At 42.7% G+C, this 16337-nt stretch overlaps 1 protein-coding gene across 1 annotated transcript; it reads right to left on the bottom strand.

Annotated features, from left to right (window-relative positions):
* Positions 1-1348: 1348 nt before the first annotated feature.
* LOC143291122 (protein disulfide-isomerase A6 homolog) lies at positions 1349-15344 on the bottom strand. Its single transcript, XM_076600755.1, has 12 exons — positions 15228-15344; positions 13849-13999; positions 12864-12921; positions 11237-11363; positions 10416-10543; positions 9482-9703; positions 6748-6897; positions 4818-4975; positions 4188-4260; positions 3714-3799; positions 2879-2975; positions 1349-1841 (listed from the first exon to the last, which is right to left on the bottom strand). The coding sequence occupies exons 1-12, from the start codon at positions 15232-15234 to the stop codon at positions 1776-1778; spliced, it is 1323 nt and encodes a 440-aa protein (XP_076456870.1). The 5' UTR covers positions 15235-15344; the 3' UTR covers positions 1349-1775.
* Between the last annotated feature and the right edge of the window lie 993 nt (positions 15345-16337).

Here is a 16337-nt window from a genome sequence, read left to right on the forward strand (position 1 = left end):
ATCAACCATGAGGAAGAAGGTGGGGTGGGGGCGATAGAGAGGGTTTATAGTAACTCGTACACCCCAGATCAAAGCCTGTCCTCTGCTTTTTTTGCAGCCCACTGTGCCATCAAACAGTGACAAAGAAACAGATAAGTGACTACTGCAGCAGCACATCTGTTACAATGCCGATGTTCAATGTGTCAAAAGTTGCAAGGACTTGACAGCAAAACTGACAGTGTGTATATGAGAGAGAGAGAGTGAATTGATTTGTCTCTGCACAAGATCCAGCGCTATATAAATGCCATTATTATTATTATTATTATAGAATACCTGTATGCCTTGCTCATGTGTGCATGACATACCCGTGTATGTGTGCGCGCGCGTGCGTGCACCTTGTTGTGCATGCGAACAGAAGAAAAAACTACAGAACTTGTACCAATTCATTACCAGACTTCCAGTTCAATGTCTGTGCAGACAAGAGGAGAGAGATAGGGATGGACATGAGTATGAAGCTGAGTATTGGGGAGGCAGGGGGGTGGGGATGGAGGGCATTGATGGAGGGACAAGTATAGGAAGGTCAGGCTTCTGGAGCTGATGCTGACTGTGTGTGTGTATGTGTATGTGTGTGTGTATGCAAGGAGGAACCTTATAGTTGAATGAATATTTCATTACTCCTTTGTTGAACACATCTCGAAAAGAGCACAGACAATTATCTCCCATGGCCAGTATCACCAGAATCACTTTCATCATACAAAACTGGCTCACAAATGAAAAGAACTGACTGTTTTGGAAGGAGGAAAAAATAAAGGGTAATGCTATGCCAGAAACAAACACAGAACTCTTGCTCTGTCACACAAGTCTCCCACACTACTTACAACTGATGACATCAGTAAGTAAAACAATTTCAGTTGAAATGACAGAGCGATGGCTTGCATCAGAACTTTTTTTGTCTGAAGAGCCATAAACATTTTGGCACAGCACGCAAATGGCACTGTCATGGTATGACGATATTGTATCTCCGGATTTTGTGCCAGTGGAAAGGTTGCGTCTTGTCTCTCTCCTCCAACCAACACTAAATGCAATCGTTTTTTCATGGCTAACTTGTTCAACAATCCATACTTACTCTCCCTCAGTCATGAAACAGCTTTATCTTAGTCCTTTCTTGGTTTAACCACAGCAACATGAATAAGCGAACATTTGTGCTGTGACTTCACATGACCAGAAAATCTGCTGGCACAGTTGGAATCTCAAGTTTTTTATTGGATAAAATGTATTCCTTTGTGACATTTTTCAAGTTTCATCAACAAGAGCACAGAATGGATCATAAAAGTGGCACCCCAGCACAGAAACAATGAACACCAGATACTGATTGTGAGGTAAAATAAAACTTTTATTATGGATCTCATTCGTTAACCACATACAATGCTAACTCAGTCAAAATAATGTCAACACCTCATTTTAGCAATACGGTCAATTTTCGTTTACTCAACAAACAAACAAACAAAAAAACAAAAAAAAGAAAAAAAAAAGAGAAAAAAGTAAAAGACATGCAGTGTCAGTCAGAACGATGAAACATTCACAATGGCACCTTTCACCAACTATTTTTCGCACCCACTTTTGTACATATGATCCAGTCTCACAATGAGGGCTCTCAGCTGATGCAAGTTTTAAAGGTCATTCACAGCACCCCTTACATGCAACCATTATAAACTATAATAACATTAACATTGATGATGAGGATGATGATGATGATACACTGTAGGTTTTGTCAATTATCAACGCACAGCAAAACATCACAACTCGTCTTTGGTGTCGTCCATATCTACATCACTCAGGTCGATGTCTTCCTCCACAGGAAGCTGCAACAAAACCCAACATCCAAGTGAAAGATTCTGAAATCAACAACAAATAGGAATCAAAACATAAAACACAACAAATAAATGATAGTGGAGCCAAGTTAAACTAAAAACCAATGAAAACCAAGCAGGAATTAACATCCAGTAACCCACACTTTTTTTGATAAAATACTGGACACATACAAATCACAATGCTACTGATACTGCCTTCACAGCAAATGGCCTCCAGAATTTCAAAGAGACGCAAGTCACAATATGATACCAAAGACATCCGACAGACTTCCAGTCAATATTTTGAATCAGACTGGCACAGAACTCTTACACTTCTTTGATGCATGGTCACAATGCATCCGACAGACTTCCATTCTGGAGTGATGGCCTAGATGTAACGCGTCAGCCTAGGAAGCCAGAGAATCTGAGCACGCTGGCTCAAATCACGGCTCAGCCGCCGATATTTTCTCCCCCTCCACTAGACCTTGAGTGGTGGTCTGGACGCTAGTCATTCGGATGAGACGATAAACCGAGGTTCTGTGTGCAGAATGCACTTAGCACACGTAAAAGAACCCACGTCAACAAAAGGGTTGTTCCTGGCAAAATTCTGTAGAAAAATCCACTTTGATAGGAAAAACAAAACTGCATGCAGGAAAAAATACAAAAAAATGGGTGGCACTGTAGTGTAGCGACGCGCTCTCCCTGGGGAGAGCAGCCTGAATTTCACACAGAGAAATCTGTTATGATAAAAAGAAATACAAAATACAAAAAAATTCAATACCTCGAGTCAGATTGGCACAGAACTCTTACTATTTCTATGTGACATGGTCACAATGTATCTGAGAAGACTTCCAGTGATTGTCTTAAGTCACACTGATTCAGATCTGTAAACATTTCTATGGGGCATGGTCACTATACATCTGACAAGACTTCCAGTCAAGATCTTAAGTCACACTGACATAGAACTTACCATTTCTATGAGGCATGGTCACAATACAACTGCTATGACTTCCAGTTATGGTCTTCGTCACACTGACACACATCCTTACCTCGCCATCCTTGCCGTCCCATGGCTCGCGCACTTCAATTTTGGGCAGCTCAGCGTTTTTCAGCGGTGATGTGGACCCCTTGCCATAGGACAGGTCCCTGACAGACAGCAACACAGGGCTCAATTCTCTACTGCTCATACTCCTGGGGCCGTTATGTGCATGCACTTATCCTTTTTTTCTCTTTCTGTTCAACAGTTTGTTGTGAAATGCTAACTGGTGCCACATCATACATCATGAATTCATTCATCATGCTTTTTGGGGTGCTGCCACACCATCCCTCAGAACAGAACTGTGGAAATATTCCATGGGCGACAAGGTTTGCAAAGAAACTACCTCATGACATCAAGATTCCAGTTCTGTCTGTTCCTATTCCATTCATCAAAATGTTGAATGCAAAAAAAAAAGAAAAAAAAAGAAAAGAGAAAAAAAAGAAAAGAAAAAAAAGGAACAATGACATCGTCGTTGCCATCACAACCCCCTTTATCACCAGTCCCTTCCTATCAAGTGCCAATTGGAAGGAAAAGCAGTCCACTGACTGCAACAGGTGACTGACGAAAAAAACGATGTTTTCATGGGCTACACTACTGATGATGATGCTTTGTCAGAAAGCCCTTCTTTTCATGTTCGCCAAAGATAATATAAATTCCACTGTAGATTTGTTTCCTTGAAACAGTACCACTCCAAACAAAGAAGGCAAAACACATTTTCACGAACCAGTTGTTGCCATTACCAGTCGCTTCAATCCAAGAGTTAAATCAATAATTTGTGGAACTTAACAAACCACCACTGACATGACAGACGGGACTAACAGAGGCAACAAAACAACATCACCCACCTCAAAAATTCGTTGATGCCCCTTTCGCTGAACTGGCCTCTCAGCAGTGAGAATTTCATTTTTCTGGTGTTCACAGCAGCCAGAGCCTGGAAACAGAACCACCAGATTTTCCTGACTGACAACTACACCAATGCAAAGCCACGGTGTAAATATGGAAATAATTCTGACAGATCACGCTTTCAGAATAAATGCCAGAAGGAAAAATCAGTCCATGGTAATGGCCAGTAAAAACTTTAAAAAACTATTTCTGGTTTCATCCACAAAACATACATTCATTCTCATGCACATCCATCTGTATGCTTGCAAACAAAGGCACACACACACACACTTCCACCTGAAATCCAAACACCTAACATAGATGAAAGAAACCAGAGCCAAGCAGACAGAAGACAGTGAGCCACAAAACTGGGCCATGAGCACTCTGACATGGCCCCAGGCACCAGACATGATCACCATCCCCTCTCTCTCACTCACCGGATAGCCAAAGCCTCCCACATCCAAGGACTCCTCAAGAGACATCTGGGCCCCAGCCTCTGCCCACAGCCATCTGAAAAACCACAGGGTACATGGCATGCAACAGTAAGTCGAGGTCTGAATGCCATGGGAAAAAAAAATTCAGAGAAACTTCTATTTATGTGTTGTTGGGTTGTTTTTTTTTGTTTTTTTTTTTAAATCATAAAAACTCTTGCAATGTCATGCTATTTCACACATTACTTAAGATTACTGGAAGTCAGCAACTAAAACATCTGTTGTCATGTACAAATTTTGCTGCTGTAATCTGAATGCCACTGTTCCATACTATATGTTGTGAATTTGCAGCTATGTCGACAAGATAAAATCTGCTGTATGTAAACCTGTCTGATGGTCTGATCAACCAGTTACACACCCTCAGGTCACATATGACGATGTGATCTATCTGTTGTGTGTCAACTGGATATAGTACATGAGACCATGAAGGTCAGCTTGGGCACACGGGTGTCACTGAACATATTTAGTTTGACCATTTCCTGGTCTATTCCGCACACAAACACACTCACGAGTCGAGTCCAATCACATACACAGTGCACACTGTGACCCACACACCAGAAGAAGGTGCAAGCCTACCCCCACTGGTTTTTCTTGAACCTCTCTCCCAGAGTCCTGAGGATGGAGATGTAGTTGTTGCGGCACTCGGACTGGCAGTCCAGGATGTGGGGCAGCACAGAGATGATGCACAGCTGGTGGCCCTCGCAGTTGTCCTTCAGCACCTCCGCACTGGTCACCTGCATCATCATCACACACACACACACACACACACACACACACCATTACTACTGTTCATCAGGATGCTATAACACTTCTTTTTTCTGCCTCATTATCTGCCCTGTTTTCAGTGTCATTATTCACTTGCTACTCATTCTGAGTACCCCATGGCCACATCCAAGTTTGCTGACCGCAGTTTCAGCACCAACTGCTTACAGGGAATAATCCATGTTTGGTCACCAGAAGGTGACCCTGAACTGTTGCTTAATCACTTTGGTGAAGTTCAGTAAAGCCTGTTGTGATTCAACATACACAGACCACTGCCTACTAAGCTTCCAACTGATGACAATTGCTTAGTGAGTCGTCACAGAGCCAGAGTGAGTGAAGTGTCCACTCTGGAGAGGAAACTGCCACTAAATCATCACTCCAGCAACAGTTACCCATGAATCTGCTGACCTTGAGAGGAACTAATCCCACAGCATGGAAGTGGAGGGGGATCAAGTCTGAGGTCACCATGCGAGTAGAAGGCCACAGAATCTGGACTTTTTCTAAACTGATGATGAATGAGGATGAGGATGATGCTGTTACGGTGGTCTGATGTCGAACTCAGTAGGCACTAGCGCTACAAGCTGACACTGCATGCTTTCACTCAAGGAGAATCAATGGAGGGGGTGGGACAACCAAGTTGTCAGTGTGCCACACAACACTATAATTATAAACATACTAGGGTTTGAACCCCAGCAGCAAATGGTGGAGGTTGATGCCTGCAGACAAACTGTGGCTGCCTAAACAGTGGGATGAAAATGTTCACTTCACCTGCAGAAATGACAGGGGGAGATGCAATCCAACAATACGAAACAATGCATGTCAGGGTGCCAACCTGTATTTTACATTTCCTTCATCTCTTTTTTTGTGTGTGGTCTGTATCTTCTTCCTGAAGGAAATTTTCTTCCTAAAATTATGTTTAAGTAACATACTCGTGACCCACTAGTGCAAACTCCGGCAGGGGTCTGATTCCTGTCCTGTGCAAACTACTACCCGCCTATGTGGAGAAAATGAAAGTAGCTACGGCCAAAAACCGCCCGAAGTAGGTTACCTCCCCTTTGCATCCCTGACTAATGCCCTCTTTTTCCGGCAGCCATCTTGACTCCTGCTCCTGTGCTCTGCATACGGCTAATTTTTTTTCTGTATTTTCTGTCTGACAATCCATTCTTTGGCGCTCTCATTTTGTGTCTGATGATGAATCACAACAGGTCACAAAACTACTTGGCCCAACTGGGTGATCGAGCTCATATTAAGGCGCGATCACAATCGACCGGCGGACTAAATGTGAATACTTGGAAAAATCGTGTTGGCACTTACTTTTAAAAATTAAAACACAAAAACTCATTTCATTACTCATTAATAAGCCTTGCGCACTATCACATTATAAAAATCTCTCTATACAATTATGGGGGCTCTCACTTCCCCCCATTTTCACCTAACCACTATTTGTATCTGCAGCAGTTGCTAACGTTTTGTTAATGCCTATCCTTTGCACCACGTATTGTGAGAAAATAACTGCTAAAAAAGTTGAAAAAAAAAGAAAAGAAAAAAAGAAAAAACAACACCTATAACTCCTCAAAAACTATTTACAAAAACAACAACAACAAAACACTATTATAAAGGAAAACAAAAAAAAAACAACCCAAAAAACCCGCATAACTCATCAACAATTACTTAAAAACAACAACAAAAAAACCCAACTCATAACTTCTCAACAACAATTTCCATCCCATCCCCAAACGCTCACCTCATACACTTCGGGAGGAGGGATGTTGGCAGCCACTCTCTCCATGGCCCAGTTCACAATGTCGTTGGCTGTGCGACCTCCATCGTACTCGTCTGCCTCCCCGTCCTTCTTGCCGGCGGGGAACACCTTGATGGTGGGGAAACCTCGGACCTGAAAGCACACACACATCACTCCCCAAGCTGAACTTCATTCAACATTTTCTCCTGGAGGCCTGTTGGCAACTTAAAAATCAAATCATGTTGCTTATAAATGGCCCCGTCAACCAACCGTACAGGGGCCATTTGTTCTGGACTTCATTCCAGAGTTTGTTCTGATTTACATACTGACTATTCTTAGTTACTCTCCTAGCTCACACAGTCAGATTTGGTTAGCAAGTCCATCCCTTCTGCTTATTCACTGATTTCATAACAAGTTGTTTGTTTGTTTTTGGGGTGTGTTTTTTTTCAGTTTAAGTATTAATTTTTCTCTCTCTCTTTATTCAACCTGCTGAAACATCTGATTCCCTCTAAAGTTACTTTCTACAAACACCAGACAGAAACTGGAAAGAAATTCAAAAGATGTGAGTGTTAGCTTTATTTTCCCTCTACTCTGTTGCTGTTCCTCTTCAATCACTTCCATGTTTACACTTCATCTCTACCAGCACACTACGTGCATGCAGCAGCACCCAATCGCAAAGGCCCACAAACAGTTCCTCTTCAATTCTTAATCACACCACCTCAAATTTTCTTGTTATTATTGCTGTCAACTCAATTTTTCTTTTGCTATTATTGTTTTCGTCATCACAATCATATCAATGTTAACACGTTTTCTTTATCCATCCACACGCTATCTGTAGGCCATATTCCCCAATAGTAAAAGCCTACTCCTGATAGAACACCCCCGTGCCCCCCCTGCTCCCCCCGGTTTTTTGCCATCCCTCTCAGTGCCCATTCCCCTCCCCTTTCACTCCACTCCCCTGCCACCCCCTCTCAATGCCCACTCGATGTCACCCCCTCTCAATGTCCACTCCCCCTTCACTCTCACCCTCTCTCAATGCCCACTCCCCTGCCACCCCATCTCAAAGCCCAGTTACCCCTCCACTCTCACCCCCTCTCAATGCCCAGTTACCCCTTCACTCTCACCCCCTCTCAATGCCCACTCCCCCCATCACTCACCCTCTCTAAATGCCCATTCCCCCTTCACTCTCACCCCCTCTCAATGCCCACTCCCCTGTCACCCCCTCTCAATGCCCACTCCTTCACTCTCACCCCCTCTCAATGCCCACTCCTTCACTCTCACCCCCTCTCAATGCCCACTCCTTCACTCTCACCCCCTCTCAATGCCCACTCCCCTGCCACCCCCTCTCAAGGCCTCCACTCTCACCCCCTCTCAATGCCCATTGCCCCTTCACTCTCACCCCCTCTCAATGCCCACTCCCCCTTCACTCTCACCCCCTCTCAATGCCCACTCCCCTGTCCCTGTCACCCCCTCTCAATGCCCACTTCCCTGTCACCCCCTCTCAATGCCCACTCCCCCTTCACTCTCACCCCCTCTCAATGCCCACTCCCCTGTCCCTGTCACCCCCTCTCAATGCCCACTCCCCTGTCCCTGTCACCCCCTCTCAATGCCCACTTCCCTGTCACCCCCTCTGAATGCCCACTTCCCTGTCACCCCCTCTCAACGCCCACTCCCCCTTCACTCTCACCCCCTCTCAATGCCCACACCCCCTTCACTGTCACCCCCTCTCAATGCCCACACCCCCTTCACTCTCACCCCCTCTCAACGCCCACTCCCCCTTCACTCTCGCCCTCTCTCAATGCCCACACCCCCTTCACTCTCACCCCCTCTCAATGCCCACACCCCCTTCACTCTCACCCCCTCTCAATGCCCACTCCCCCTTCACTCTCACCCCCTCTCAATGCCCACTCCCCCTTCACTCTCACCCCCTCTCATTGCCCACTCCCCTTTCACTCTCACTTCCTCTCGATGCCCACTCCCCCATCACTCTCACTTCCTCTCGATGCCCACTCCCCCTTCACTTTCACCCCCTCTCAATGCCCACTCCCCCATCACTTTCACCCTCTCTCAATGCCCACTCCCCCTTCACTTTCACCCTCTCTCAATGCCCACTCCCCCATCACTTTCACCCTCTCTCAATGCCCACTCCCCTTTCACTTTCACCCTCTCTCAATGCCCACTCCATCACTTTCACCCTCTCTCAATGCCCACTCCCCTTTCACTTTCACCCCCTCTCAATGCCCACTCCCTCTTCACTCTCACCCCCTCTCAATGCCCACTCCCCCGTCCCTCTCACCCCCTCTCAATGCCCACTCCCTCTTCACTCTCACCCCCTCTCAATGCCCACTCCCCCTTCACTCTCACCCCCTCTCAATGCCCACTCCCCCTTCACTCTCACCCCCTCTCAATGCCCACTTACCCCTTCACCTCCTGAACTCCCACTCCTGTGTTTGGACCCCTGCAGTCTCTGCCACCTCCTCTCAAAGCTAATTCCCCTCCCACCCTACACCCACACCCCTCAAAACTCAGGACTCGTCCCACGCCTGTGTTTGGATCCCTCTTCATCACGGACATTCCTCACTTCCCCCACACCTCCCTGCCACCCCCTCTCTCAATGACCATCCCACAAAACCCGCTTTAAAAAAAAAAAAAAAAAAAAAAAAAAAAAAAAAAAAAAGGCCACTAAAAAAACACCAGACTCTCCCCATGCTGGTGTTGGCTGGATCCCCCTACTCACCCCATATCTGTTTGACATGACCGTGTGGACGGTGGCATCCAGGGCGCACAGCTTGACCTTGCCCTTCAGCTCGGTGGCCGCCTGGGCCCACTGGGGGGCCAGGTTCTTGCAGTGGCCGCACCACGGGGCATAGAACTCCACCATCACCATCCCCTCATGCTCCAGCACCTCCTCCTCAAAGTTGCTGTCCGTCAGCTCCACCATATCCGCAGGGTCAGCGGCCTGTCAGTCACACACACACACACACATTTAACGGTCAATCTATAAAAAAAAAAAACATGTTAAACTCTTTTGCCACCATTGACTAGACAGTTCACTACCATAAGTATCTTTAGTCGACACTGAGGGGTCATGTTATGGTCCCCGGCCTGTCAGTCACACACACACACACAACCGTCAGCCTCCAAAAAATGTTAACTCTTTTGCCGCCATAGGTCATTAGACAGTTCACTGCCTGAAGTGTCCTTAGTCGACACTGAGGGTCGTTTCAAAATCTCACGTATCTATGCTCTCCTCCCCCTTCACTTCATCCTTCACTTTACACCCCTTCTGTCCTTCCCTGCACTACTCTAAAAATACCATGCCAGCACAGAAGTAAACATTAAAACCCAGCATTACCAATTTTGCAGGTTGGCATCAGGACTTGGCTACTTTTCATTAACAGGTTAAAAAGGAAATTTTCTATCTAAAATTACGTTTAAATAACATACTTACCAAATAAAGGATTTCGATCACATACTTAAGGAAAATCACCCATACCCCATTTTCTTCCACCATCTCTTCTCCTGCTGCCATAAAACCCAGTCACCACTTTTTCTCTCTTTCCATCTTCTCTCCTTCCACTGTCTATCCAAATCTTCCTTCCAATTGCTCCGTCCCCAGACTTCCCCCACCTCACCCCCCAACCTCCCAGTAACACAAACAGCACTGTGACCTTGCCACTGCCTCCGCCACTGCTCTTGCTGCCTCCCCCGCTGCTCTTCTTGCCCGACAACCGTGCACTGGCAGCACTCTTGGCCTGGGAGATGCTGAAGTCCACGATGCCGCTGGCTGTGCGCTGTCCTGCACACATCACAGCCATCACTGTCACCCACACCATCACAGCCATCAGACTATCACAGCTATCATAGTCCCCCACACACACACACACAGCGCAGTTTCACAAGCAAATTCAGGAACAGCGCTACAAATTCTGGCTGCATGCTTCACTACCATCATAAATTAAACAATTATCAAATCTTTTAATATGCACTCTTCTTGTCTTCTTTGTGGTTTCACAGCTCTAAAGAACCTGTACTGTGAACAAGATCCAAAGCGCATTTCTAATATCATGATCTTACATGCCTGACCAGAATGTGCTGATAAAATTACAATAAAACGTTTACCAAAGAACACATGGAAACAGCAGCCTAAAAATACTGCCCTGTTTCAACAACATATTTGTTTTTCATTTTTCCTGTTTGGTGGGCTCAAATTAATCAACCCCATTTGAATCCCAAAAAAAGGAAAAAAAAAAGGAGCAATTGAGCAAAATTGTATGCAAGGACAAACACACATACAAATAAATAAGGCGACTGTTTCTGGAAAGTAATAGGTGAATACATCACCTACAACACCACAGAAAAACAAAAAAACAACAACAAAACAATCACAGGAAAAAACAAAAAACTGAGAAACCCACATCTTACTGCTCTCCCCAGCCCACCCCTCTAACTCCACCACCTGTCTTAACCGGTAACTGCCCTCCCCACCTACCCTGATAATCCTGGGGCTTGAACTTGTCCAGGCCAAAGAATTTTATGGTGGGGAAGCCCCTCACCCCGTACTGCGAGCCCAGGCCACTGTGCTCGTCGGCGTTGACCGCACCCACCTTGATGATACCCTGGAACACCATTTCTCCTTGCATGCATCAGTCTGGACAGAGCGGGGTAAGCACATCATGCACTGGAAAGGACTGGTTGTAGACACCACTTAGGCCCTCCATAAAATAACTTGTGGTATCTTCTCAGTCACACTCTCAACACAATCAGTTTGCTAATTGTAATAAATATTACATGCTTGTATGCTTCCAAATACATTTTAATGCTTGAAGTGTATCACACACACACACACATATAAATTATGACAATGATACAGTAACACTACAATGCTTAGCTTCACTATATCTCCAGTTATTAGCAATTTTTCTTTATCTCCCCTCTTTTTACTGAATTACCTACATACTGAAAAATCAATTTCTAACAATACATTACATTTTCTACTTTGTCAATTTAGTTCTGATTTCCAAATGACCTGTGACCTATCATCACTTTGACTTCAATTCAAAACAAAAGGTTTTAAAATTTTCAAAAGTTTATATACTAACAATGCTTGTTGCTGTACATTAATTGAAAACAAGCCCCTGTCCTCTGGATGATGAACAGATTTATTCTTTCAATATCATCATTTACTCTCTTCTTACTTACCCATCTACAGGAGAGGGGAGGTGAAAGGGGAAGAGGTTCAAACCAAACAGTTGGTCTTCTTTTATTCTATTTTCAAACACAAACTGATATGTATACCATAAATCACAACCCAATGTCACCAACCTTACTGAACCACCAAAGCAGTTACCTCTATGTATACCCCTCGGCTGGAGCAAAAGAAATGCCTGTAGTCATCTGTGTTAGTACCATTACAGTGTCCCTTCACATGCAGTGTCTGGAGTATATTGTAGATCACAGGTGACACAACAGATCCTAGATGACAATGTAACAGTGCTGGTCAGTCCCTTCTGGTGTTTCTCCTGGACAAGGAGAATCCTTGTAGAGAGGAAAACCCAGTTCACGAAGGATAACCATTCCAAAAAATCCAAGCACCAAACAGAAAATGTCCAACAGTTGGTCACAGTCGACATCAGCTCTCAGCTTTGCTGTCTCTCCATGTTGGTAGTATGGATAACCATCATGTTCACAGTAATGAAAACCAGTCCACTGATGCCAGTGTCAAATGGAAAATGTCCAACTGAGCCCAGGCGCATCCTCTGACACACTCCTGTCATGTTTAGAACATTATGCTTCAATGTTACATCATTTCATTTCTCTTCCACAGCACAGCCTACCTGTTCTTTTATGACTAATCATAACTGATCATGACCAAACACCTACACATTCATATTTCTCTTGTTTTGTGTGAATTCTATGTCCAAAAACAATTTAATGTAAATAAATTTTCTAAGCGTTTACATTTTCAGCTCTAATTTTCAGTATGGACAATCTCATGATAAAAAAGTATCAGCAAAGCCTTTTTTCCAAAATATTTCATTTTCAGGATTCCGACAGTGACAATGCATTTTATATATCAGGGAAAATAAGTGAGAAGAGTGAAATTACAGCAATATTACCTTCAAAGCTGATGCAGCTTTCTTCCATTCTGGAGTCAGGCTCTGACAGTGGCCACACCTGTGTACACACACACACTATTTTTATTTATTTATTTATTTTTTTTACTGAACATCTACCAATTTTCTTTGCCCAGCACCAGCAGCAGCAAAAAAAAAAAAAAAAAAAAAAAGATTGCAAGTATGAAACAACCAGCAAAACCACAACCGCGACATGTAACACACATACTTACAAGTTTCAGTAATACAGAATATCAATTGAACTTATTTTCTTCATGAAAAACACTTAACTGGGTAAAAATTAAAGTTCTATTTTTCACCATTAAATAAAGTAATATATATGCAAGATTTAGTGTAGAATTAAATGGACATACACATTTGTTCATACTAAAAACAACAGTACACACATTTCTCATACACATACCACACACATACAGTACAGCCTATAATGATAATTTTTATCACAGTGGTTCTTATCTGGACACACTCAGCTCTTTCAAGTCTGGCCTTAAAGCCCACCTCTTCCCAAAATAGCCTCCCTTCCCTGCCTCTTCCTTGTCTTTAGTTTCTCCAGTTTTAGAGTTATGCGTGCGTGAGAATGACTGGTGCAAAAGCGCTTAGATTTGTCTATGCACAAGATTCAGCGCTATATAAGTACCATTATTATTATTATTGGACATAGGTTTTCTTGGTTTTTCTTAAAAATACAAGTTATTTCATTTTTATTGTGTGTGAGAAATCAAGCTGCTGTGTTTTATTACTTCATGTTTTAATTCAGCTTAATATGTTTCACTATTCTCTTTAAAAAAAAAAATTATATATATTATAACTTTTAGTTCAACCATTGCCATGTTCATATCAAATGTGTGTTGGACTTAACTGTGGGCTGAGAAACATTGTGGAGTGAGTGATCAATCTTTGAACGCAACACATAGCTTCCGACTGGATTAATAAAAATGTATTGTACTGTTCATCTTTGGGATCTTACCATGGTGCATAGAACTCCACGATCCACAGCTCATCACCATTGATGACTTTTGAATGAAAATTGGACGGATTCAGCTCCACAACATCGTCACCAGGCCCATAAAATGCCGATACTCCGGCCACAACCAGTGAAACCAGCAACACACTTGTGCCTGGAACAGAAAGGCATTTATCTCTGGTCTGCTGAATTAATTTTTCTGTCTGTTTTCTTACTTTCTAGAATCACAATTGTTAACAGTATATAAACTATCTAATCTAGATTCTGTCTGGTAAAAGAATAAAATTCAAGATGAAAAAAAAATTTCAGTCATTTACCAGATGCCATTAATGTAACCAAGATTACATAATCAAAACTGCACAAACTTATGCAAAATCTTTATACACACACACACACACACCCTTCTCTCTCTCTCTCTCTCTCTATATATATATTACTGAATGTCTAAATGCCAGCTGAGCTACCATGTCTGACACAGATGTTTTCCAAACTTTCAAGACTTTCTCAGTATGAGTATCTCCATCACATACACGTGATAGTTTGATATTTTTTGCCAACTGAAAAAGTTCTTCAGTAATTTCATTGTGGGCAAACAGCATAATATTCCTAAATAATCATGGTACCCATATCATGGCATTAGGCATATCATGTTCATATCTCAAAAGACAATAATCTATTATCAGCTGTGTGAAAGATCTAAAAGGGATAAAAAAAATTTCTAGCGTTGCACTATAAATACAGGAGGGTAGAAAATAAACTAAGGAAAAACATTTTCAATATTACTCTCTTAAAATGGAATCTGAAATATTTAATTCTGGGCTATATCCCCTTTGTGACACTCAGTTTGATGAAAAATATGCTGTGCAGCCAAAGCTCACGACGATACAGTACCAACTACTTAACTTCTAAATCTATAAATCTCAGCTGGACGAGAACAGATATTCAGGAAAGTCCACCCCAATCAAACTCAGAAACTGGTCGCTTGATGTGACGTTGCCCCAACAACGTAATGCAGCTAACTGATAAACCGTTCGAACGTCTTTTAGTTTCTTATTGTTCAAAGATTAAATCGCACTTCTTACCGTAACTAACTATTGGCTTCTAAACAGTATATATAATATCTTATCAACTATTGGCTTCTAAACAGTATATAATATCTTATCTATGAGAAAACAAAACAAAACAAACGTCGTGTAGAATTTCAATACTCTTTGAGTTTCACTTTGCGTTGTTCGTCTGCTGCCCGATCATCAACTTATTGCAGAAGCAACTTAACAAAGTTGTTCGCTTAAATCCGATTAGTAAACTTCGTTGTCTCAAGACTGGGTGTCTTTAAAACTAAAATGCCTCACATTTACAAAACCCCTATCTGAAATTATTACCTGTCATTTTTCTAGCAAACCAGTGGTTCTCCTGCCGTTGGCTCTTCTTTTCTTCGGAAGAAAACACGACTATCTACACGCCGGTAACAAGGACTCAGATCGTGGCCTTCACTGATTGGTCCAAATTTAGGGTACGTGTTTCCGTCTGGCGATTTCTTATTCAAGGGCAGCAACTTTTTACCCGAGTGTAGAAATCGAAAGTGAAGTGGGCCGATTCCATGACAACCGTTGAAGCTTTTTTTTTCCTACCTTTATTTTCTCTATTTTTTTCGAAACTAAGTTGGAAAGAGAGTTGCAGACAGAGAGAGAGAGAGAGAGTCGCAGATATATATATATATATATTAAATAAAGTTGAAAAAGAATTGCAAAACAATTTGAAATAATGGTTTGTAACTGAATTTATTTGTGCGAGTGTGTGTGTGTGTGTGATAAAAAGAATTTTGTTCACTCAGTATGTTTGACTCCACAGTCCCCACTCCCCCCCACCCCCATCTTTTTTTTTTTTTTTCGTTCTTTTCTTTTCTTTTTTTTGTTTGTTTTGTTTTTGTTATGCTGCCCCTTCATGAAGATGGGTTTAGTCTTCCTGGCCCAAAAGGTTTCTTGAAACCTCAGCATGAATTTCAATATTCAGATTCTTTACTTCTCTCCAAGAGAAGGCATGAGTGCAGATGATATTTATTCACAAAGTTTTATGATATTTAAACACAGAAAGATATACCAAGTGATGATGTTTGTTTTTGTGGGTTTCTTGTGGTGATGGTTTTCATTCATAGATGGATGTATCACGACAATTTATGAACCTCAACATTGGATTTATTGTCTCTTCTGGTCACAATCAACACATATCATGTTTCGTTAACTTCATCCTCACATGCATACATGCTTGCACACACACACACACACACACATCACGCCCTTCTCTCTCTACATGCATACATGGACACAATAACACAATAATATCTGAGATGCTTGCAATGTTTATTTACTTCTGGTCGCAGATCTGTTGCAGTGTGTTAACCACTGTGACATGACCGAAGTTCTGGCTCTTCCACACATTCTCTCTCACTTTCACAGACGCTCAGTACTACAACATGTACTTGAATATAAATG

The sequence above is a fragment of the Babylonia areolata genome, chromosome 16, assembly GCF_041734735.1.
Source record: "Babylonia areolata isolate BAREFJ2019XMU chromosome 16, ASM4173473v1, whole genome shotgun sequence".
NCBI lineage: Eukaryota > Metazoa > Mollusca > Gastropoda > Neogastropoda > Buccinidae > Babylonia > Babylonia areolata.

Bases quoted from the DNA above. Each gene is read 5' to 3' on its own strand.
- LOC143291122 (XM_076600755.1), bottom strand. The intron at 9,704-10,415 runs GTCACAGTGCTG...TGTGACTGACAG, and splicing joins GTGGCGGAGGCAGTGGCAAG to GCCGCTGACCCTGCGGATAT. The intron at 2,976-3,713 runs GTGGGTGATGTT...GCTGTCTGTCAG, and splicing joins GGCATCAACGAATTTTTGAG to GGACCTGTCCTATGGCAAGG.